Source organism: Microtus oregoni, unplaced genomic scaffold (genome assembly GCF_018167655.1).
Source record: "Microtus oregoni isolate MIOR12 unplaced genomic scaffold, Mior012 000025F_ref0000491, whole genome shotgun sequence".
Taxonomy (NCBI): domain Eukaryota; kingdom Metazoa; phylum Chordata; class Mammalia; order Rodentia; family Cricetidae; genus Microtus; species Microtus oregoni.
This window is the reverse complement of record NW_024543084.1, coordinates 22,722,864-22,731,250: the sequence shown is the minus strand read 5'-3', so window position 1 is coordinate 22,731,250 and position 8,387 is coordinate 22,722,864. Positions and strand designations below refer to the sequence as shown.

Below are 8,387 nucleotides of genomic sequence, written 5' to 3'. Positions count from 1 at the left end.
CTGGGGACCCCCAATGACCCCACCTCCTTGTTCCCATCAGAAACCCTGGGGTGGGTAGGCTGGTCATTCACACACAGGAAATGAGAAGTCAGGTCAAATGGACACAATTTCCTGCATGTCCCTGATGTCTTCTTAAATGGTTAGGCTGTGTTTTACCTTGATTTATTGAAAGGAATCAATTTTCAAGATTCATCAAAATCAATAAGGTACGAAGGAAAAGCAAGATCAAAGAAACAATAACAAAACATTTCATAACTTTGGTGACTTGGCCTCAGGAATTTCTGCGCTGGCGAGAAGCTGGAGACTGGAGAGGGCTGGCTTCCAGGCCCCCACCTGTCTCAGGCTTAGAGGCCACATTTATTTACTTCATGGGGAATCTGGGGGGGGGGGGCTGAGGCCCCAACTGGTCCTGACCTAGGAGCTCAAACAGCTGTGCCTCTCCCTTTGTCTGTGCAGGAGGCTTGTCCTTGGAGTTGGAATCTGGGTCACTGTTGCCCAGCTCTGCCTATAACGCTCCGAGTGGCAAGAGGCCGAGCCTGAGCTATGATTGGCATGCCCAGAGGTATGAGGGTGGCAGAGAGCTAATAATACTCAGATTTGTGGGTTTCTCCTATAATGGGGAGTTGCTGGTGTTCCCAAACCCTGAAAGGGCTGGCTGGAGCTGGGTTTGGAGCTCGAGTCCCCAGACCCCTGGCCCCCAGGAACAACTCAGGTTTGGTGGTTAGGAAAGAGTATATTGCTAGAAATGTTTGGAAATGCCCACCATGCGGAAATGTCATCCCAGGAGTGGCCACTTTAGCCCCTCAAACACCTGTGTCCCCAAAGATGTGCTCACACGGCCATTACTGACATGTGCCCTGTGGGGCAGGGCCTGGTAAAGGAGAACTAGGCCTGAGAGAGGGCTTGAGCTTCTTGCCTACTCTTGGGTAACTGGAAGGAAGGCCAACCATATCCCACTATGGTTGGCCCAGCTGACCTCTAGTGCAAACCCTACATAGGGTGCTGAGGTGGGGGGCAGGTGGCTCTTCTGGGATGGTACCATTTCCAGGGTCAGGCCTCAGAGACGGGCTGTGAAGGAGAGGGGGCAGTGAGAGTCCCTTTGCCCCAGTGAAACCTGGTCAGAAATGGGACAGAGGGAGGCACGGTACTGGACGGTGGCATAGGCCTGCTCACTCGAAGGTCTCCCACTGCCTGCGGAGCTGCTCCACAGAGGTGGAGGCTGGGGCTGGGCTCGGGCCCACATCTTGCTTGGTCTTTCGTAGCAAATCCTCAAAGGGGTCGCTGGCCTGTGCAGGAGCAGAAGGCTGCAGGGCTGGTTCTAGACCCTGGGGGGGTCTGGTAGACAGCAGTGGGGGCTCACCAGGCCTCAGGGCCAACCCCTGCTTGGCCTCAGCAGCCCTGGCACTTGAGCGGGCCAGAGGCAATGTTCGGATCCTGGAGGGGGCAACAGCTGGGGGGCCAAGTGGCTGTAGGGGACTAGTGTGGGCACCCATGGGGATCTGGCCAAAGAGATTGGGCATGGAGAGGGCAGATAGGTTGGGCTGAGACCTGTGAGGGCCATAAAAGCCAGAACCAGACAATAAGACGCTAGGTGTATATGCTGACCCCAGGGATGCTGGAGGTGTCCCCAAGTGCCTGGCTGGTATAGTAGAGCCCAGGGACACAGTGGGTGGAGCTACTGGCAGAGATGGGACAAAGGGATTGAGTGGTGGCTGTGCAAAAGGGGTGGGTGTCACTGTGGGAGGGAAGTTGAGCTGGGGGGTGAATGGGGCAGCCACACTAGGGGTGGCAGGATGTGGTGGGATGGTGCTACCTGACCAGGCTGTGTTAAGTGGGTCCAGAAGGGCAAGCAGGGCATCACTGCCTGTGCCTGCAGCTCTTGGGGCTGGGCTGAGTGGCTGCAGAAGTTCTATGGGGCCTTGGGGGACAGCACTGGGGAGCAGCCCTGGCAATAGGGCTGGGCTCAGGGCAGCTTGTCTTTGCTGGTCCATCTGGAGCTGCTCTGAAGAGGAGTCACCAAGTGGGCCGCCGACAGCCTGGAGCTTGGCTGGGCGGGCAGTGGGTGGTGGAGGCACGATGCCCAGCTCAGGGGTCTTTCTGCCTTGTGGCCGGGGAATGGTGATGCTGCCTGGAGTTTGGGTGGGAGCCTCTTCCTTGGTGCTGGGGTTCAGGATGCCATCCTGCTTCTGGGGTCTGTGAGGCAGAGCTGAGGGCTTCTCAGGGGTGGTGGTGGAGGGCTTGCTGGGGATGGCCATGTCGTCCTGACCCAGACTCCAGAGCTTTGTATATGGATGAGTAAGCTTCAAGGCTGTGGCCACGCTAAGGCCCCTCTCACTTCTGCACAGGTCCAGCCTCTGTGGGGAAGGAGGGAGGGATGATGACCACAGGCCGGCCCAGGCAACAGTAGAAAGTCCATCCACCCCCAACCCTTCCTGCATGCTAGACATGTGGCTCCTGGGATGGGGAGGAGTTGCAGGGACCCAGGCCTATCTGGATTCCAAGTCCAAGCCTGACCCACAAGCGAAATCCAGAGGAAGCTCTGCTCTTTTGACAAAAGCCTATGCTTGTCAAATAGTTTTAGGAAAATATCTGCATCTGTGGGCCACCTAACAATGGTTTGGGCATTTTTGCTGTTTAGAGATTATGGTAATTTTGATGACCCTCAAAAGGGCAAGGGTGGCTCCAGGCCTGGTTAAAGGTATATGGACCAGAGGAAAGGAGCCTGAGTCCTGACTCAGCCTCTGCTATTTGACCTAGGCACTTCTCTGGACCTGAGCTGCTTCATTCCCAGCAGGCGGGATAATCCGGATCCCAGAGGAGGGGACTGATAGTCACATCGGGAGAGCCAATCCACAATCCTTTTTGATCCAAGGAGCCCTGCAGCAGCACACACTCTGAGATGAGGACAGAGGCAGGCAGACACTCCCTGCTGTGCTAGCACCCTCCCCCATGACAGCTGGTAGCATGATATGCTGCTTGCAATGGGGCAGGGTTGGAGTAGGGGTGCTGGAGTGGTGTCTCCCTGATCTCTTCTACTCCACTGTGACTTGGAGGACCTACCTCATGAGCACGAGGCACCCATGGGCATACCTGGTAGTCAAAGCTCCCTGGCTGTTCCCACAAGTCTTTGGGGGCCCGGAGGTCCTCCAAGCTCTTGGCTTGGCCCAGTGGCTGCATTGCTGCCTCCATGTCTAAGCTGCTGAAGACATCTTCTAGAAGGTCAATGCTGGCAGCTCGGTCAGGTGGGGCAGGGATAGGCCCCTGGGGCTCCCGCACTAGCTGCTCTGGGCTCTCGGTTTCATCACCTTCTGCGCTGTCTGATTCTTTCAATGTCCGGTATGGCTGTGGCCTGGGAGGAGACAAAGCCAGCTGGATTTTCCTTCAGAGCATCTATGGGAGCAGCAAATGGCCCTAGCCCTTGAGAATGCCCAGGCCCTAGGATCAATGTGTGGCAGTTCTTTGGGGGCTGGATTAGGTAGGTCTTCAGCATGCTTGGTGCTCTGGGCAGGATGCTGTGGCTCTCACTTGCTCTGAGGAGACCCTAAAGTGCTCCAGAATTCAAGGTCTTTGTATGGAACACATTCAAACCTGGCAGGACTGGAGGCGAGGTGGCATTGCAGGTGGGCATATGCATGTCTTTGTCCCATCTGCTTCCAACCTTAGCCTCACAGACTCAGGTCCAGAGCATGCATGGCTGCTCAGAAGCCCTGGTTCCATCTCCTGGTTGCTGTAGGAACCTGGGTGAGTCACCTGACCTTGTTAATCTTAGCCCTGTTGGTGTGGTTTCACGAACAAGTACAGAGGGTACGCAGAGGCTGGTGACAACCACCTATGGCATGCATGGCTGTGTGTTCTGTGTATCCGCACATCACCTTTCTGGTGAGTTGGGTGTAACTCACAGCTGGTTCCTTTCATTTTTTCATTGAGCCTCGGGCACCATGGATCTGTGAGGAGGCAGCACCTGCTCTGACCTCTAGTGGGGGCTGGCCAGTGCGGTGCCCTGCCTCTAGGGTCAGGCTGGCTGTGCACTTGGTGCTGGTGAAGTGGGTGGAGGGCTCCACCTGTTGGTCATAAGGAGGCTGACACCAAAGACCCACTGAAAGAAGGGAGGCAGCCATCAAACTGCAGTCTGGGACTTCCAGGCCACCTTACAGATGAGAAAATTGAAGCTCAGGGAAGTTTAGTAACTCACCCTGTGCTTCACAGCACCCAGCGAGGGGTGGGCTGGAAGCCAAGGCTGACAGTCTCCAGAGTCCTTGTCTCTCTCTGACCAAGGAACTAAGAGCCTTTGGAAGGGGTAAGGAGTCCTCCTTCCTAAACACAAGGACACAGCTCTTTATAACCCTTTATGTTGTGAATTAGGCTGGAATGGCTCCCCTTTAAACACATTGGTCTGAACTGGCTCTAGTCCCAGGCTAAAGAAGGGATTTTAAGCACTGCTGAAATAAGGAAAGGCGGGGTGGCCTGTGTCCTAGAGGCCACACTGCTCCAGTACTGAGGAGCTGGGTTCCATTCCAGCACCATCAAAGAGGGAAGTGTCAGTCACCAGGGAACCTGAGCAGCTGCTTTTTCACTCAGAAGAGTGTGTTCTTTCAGCAGCTCTCTTTGTTCTGACTAGGAAAAGAGCCATCAGGGACACATCAGATCTGTGATTGCACAGACATTACTGTGCAGAAAAGCCAATTCTTCAAACATTTAAAAGAAAAAAATGAATATACTGAAAAGGTTTATGTACAGATCAGGTACCTGGGACCAAGGGGGACACTGTCATCATCTGGCATTAGGAAAGAACAGTGGTGGGGAGTGGGAGAAGGGGCTGGCAGCTTTGGACTCAGAAGGTCCGGGATGAAGCCACAGGGCACTTGAGGTTAGGGAACAGAGGTGGGAGGGGTGGGGGTGGAGGGACACCCAATGTGAAGGAGCCAGCCACTAGCACTCTGATAGGTTGTAGGCACATCCCTGAGGCTCTTGGGAAGAACATTTGTATGTAAGGTTACCTTATCTTCCTTTAAAAAAATTGTTGTTTGTAATTTGTATGCAGCTTAGGTAATAACATAATTAAGATAAAATTAATCTTAAGAAACCCAGGTAGATCATAACGTAACACACACACACACACACACACACACACACTTTTTTTTCCTGAGTCACAGTCTTGTATATAGCCTGTAACTTGCTATGCAGCCCAGGCTAGCCTCAAACTCACAGTCCATCTATCTATCTTAGCCTAGGCTAGCCTCAAACTCACAGTCCATCTATCTATCTTAGCCTAGGCTAGCCTCAAACTCACAGTCCATCTATCTATCTTAGCCCAGGCTAGCCTCAAACTCACAGTCCATCTATCTATCTTAGCCCAGGCTAGCCTCAAACTCACAGTCCATCTATCTATCTTAGCCCAGGCTAGCCTCAAACTCACAGTCCATCTATCTATCTTAGCCCACAAGTCCTGAGACTGGGGTGTACATCACCACACATGGCTGACATGCTGCTATTCCCACGTTTCCTCCAACCCAAACTGGCTTTTTCCTTACATTTGCCTTCCTGTCTCTGTGGCTTTCTAAGGTACGCTGAGAAATAGGAGATCTGTAGTTGTGCTCACTGTGGCTACCAGTTCCAATTAAACAAGTCATTTTCCCCTTGTAAGGAAAGGGGATTGATGCTTCTGCCTTACCTGTCACTTTTGTTGTTACAGCCTTGTGGGGCTGGCACAATAGGAGCCTGAGACCAGGACTGTAGATATGGCATACACCCTGCAAGTTGGCACCTAGGAACTTTTCTCCCCAAGGTAACAAGCAGTACCAATCCCCCATGCTCCCCCCTGCACCCAAAGAGTCACCAGGCTGAACCCAAGGAGCTGGAAGGAGGAAGAGACCATTCAAAAGGAGCAGAGAAGAAAAAGCTTTCAGTGAAGCTGGTGCTCGGGGCCTCTTCCTGTCGGCATTCCTCATCAGAGGAGTCTTCAGAGAGAAAAACAGCATAGTGTCGGAAGGGCTTTACCAGGCTGGACAGAGAGAAGAGAAGAGGCAGTTAGGGCACCACGAGAGCACAGGGTGGGAAGAAGGCCCAGGGCGTCCACTGGGATGGATCCAAGTGGAGAGGAAGCTGGGTTTGCCATGTGTGTCAAGGGCCTTAACTCTCATCCAGGCATGTCTGACTTGATTACCCATTTCCAGAGATGCTCACTGCTCTCTGCTTGAAGTACTAAAACACTTTCAGCAAGTAGAACAGGTACTGCCGGCTGAACGCGCCCTTCCCATCACACGTAATGCCAATGAAGGGAATTTGAAACCATGACATAGTTGTTGCTTTTACAATTGGCCTCCCCAAACCTGTAGGCTCCATCTCTATAGATTCCGTTAGCTGTAAATTGAAAATGTTTGGGTGGTGGCGCACACCTTTAATCCCAGCACTCGGGAGGCAGAGGCAGGCAGATCTCTGTGAGTTCGAGGCCAGCCTGGTCTACAGAGCGAGTTCCATGACAGCCAAGGCTACACACAGAAAAGCTCTGTCTTGAAGAAAGAAAAAAAAAAAAAAGGAAAACGTGCATCTGTACTGAACATGTGCAGTTTGTTTCCACTGTCAGGGTATCCCCTAATACAGCTCTCCAGTCTGTTTCCACTGTCAGGTTATCCCCTAATACAGCTCTCCAGCTAGCAACAGCAGGAAAACTAGATAAGCTATAAAAAGTAACCTAGAGGTGGGTTGAAGTATATCGGAGGGTTTGTAGGGGTCTTTGCAAACACCACACCATTTCAATGGGCATGAACACCCCAGTTTTTAGCATCAGTTCTCTGAGGATATTGCAGCCCCCCTCATCTTCTTGTGGAAAATCAGACAAGAGAAAAACTGGAAAAGAAGTGCTTAGATTCCAGTAATGGCAGGTGGGACTGTGGGTGGCCACATCTCCTGCCTCTTTTTCTCTCTCTATAGCATGCATATCCTACTTTAATAACAGGGAAAGATTAAGGAAAAAGCAAGTTATGTGGAAGCCAGCCCTGGAAGGACCCACTTCTGATTAGCTGCCCACTCTAGAGTCTCCCTCGCATGCTTCTTCAGAGAATCTCTTTCATCTGTGATGTGGAAATTAAATATTCATTGTTATAAAAAATATATCTCCCTTGCCAGCCACCTGTGCTCTAGCTCTATAAACAAACACACAGCCCAAGGAGTTCACACCTGGCTCCTAGCAATTATGTACGGACCAGCAGGGCCCATGAGAGGCCACAGGTTCAGGAAAAGAGAGTCCAAACTGTGGCAGATTCAAATCCTGGCTCCACCATGCCAGCTGAGGCCTCTAACCCTGCCGTCAGTGGCTGGGCTCATTGTGAAGAACCCTAAGAGGTGACAGCGAAGGTTTGGGGAGACGGAGGAGACAGGTATCAGGTCCTGCACTCCCTGTGCTGGAATTCCTTTCAGATTTTATTTGGAACGGGAAACACATTTGAAACAAGTTCACAAAGGCCTGAACAGGAGGTTGGGGGGTAGGGGGCCCTGGGGTGGCCAGTGCTGTGATCTCCATCGCTAGAGCTCCCAGGGCCATCCACGGCTCCAGCACTTGCAGCTGTGCGCCCTCACTTTCTTCCTAGCTCCTGAGGCCGGCCATTAGTCTCATGCCCAAACTTCAGTGGAGGTTGTGGCTTCCTGGGAAAGCTACTAGCCCTGCATCATGCACCAGGAGGTGGCAGGGCAACAGGGTTCTGCTGGCCTCCACTCCCAGGCTGCCTGGGTACCTAAGACGAGACACCTCAGCTCTTCCACAACTGAAGAAAGATTGGCTGTGGAAACATGCTGGTGGCAGGACGCTTTGGATGAAGAAACATGGCTCAACTGACCTGACACAGACTAGGTTCCTGTTGCTTCATAACCAATGAGGCTGAGTAGAAAGGACAGATTAATCCACTGCAAAAGGGGTGAGGAGAAATACTCAGATGCTGGGGTAACCCCTGCGCTCTAGCACGGCGCTGTTTCCAGCTGGCATCGGGCAGCAAGGCCAGCATTTTCACTCCGCTCTGGGCAGCTTGAGGTGCATGGTGGGAATGGGTGGGTTGCAGGATCAAGCCCTGAGGTTTCTTCCCATCCACTACCGCACTTCAGCTGGAGAACTATCTCCGAGCAGGCATTCTGTCACTTAGCTTTGTGTCTGTCTATCCCCAGCACACTGCTATTCCATCTTGAAGACCTGACCCAAATGTCATCCCTAGTATGTCTCTAAATTTCATCCCAAATGCAGGAGTTCCCAGCTCTTCCTGGCTGTGGGTCCTGGTGCATCATAGATCCCAGTTAATCTGCAATTCTGTTTCTGACTGATGCCAGGGGTCTGACCATTGCTGCTATTCACCCGCATTAGTAGTTGAAGGGATGAGAGCTAGCATGCTGGGGGTCTCCCA

The 8,387-nt window shown here is 52.6% G+C and overlaps 1 protein-coding gene across 8 annotated transcripts in view; it reads right to left on the bottom strand.

Annotated features, from left to right (window-relative positions):
- Positions 1-146: 146 nt before the first annotated feature.
- Dennd1a (DENN domain containing 1A) overlaps positions 147-8,387 on the bottom strand; it is a 543,784-nt gene continuing 535,543 nt past the window's right edge. For 6 of the 8 annotated variants that reach the window (XM_041675232.1, XM_041675224.1, XM_041675226.1 and 3 more), the window contains 3 exons: positions 5,873-6,001; positions 3,091-3,349; positions 147-2,354 (listed from right to left, as the gene is read on the bottom strand). In XM_041675232.1, coding sequence (XP_041531166.1) covers positions 1,170-2,354; positions 3,091-3,349; positions 5,873-6,001 — 1,573 coding nt within the window. In that variant the 3' untranslated portion in view covers positions 147-1,169. The remainder of the gene's footprint in view (positions 2,355-3,090; positions 3,350-5,872; positions 6,002-8,387) is intronic. The other 2 variants (XM_041675229.1, XM_041675231.1) reach the window with 2 other exon arrangements.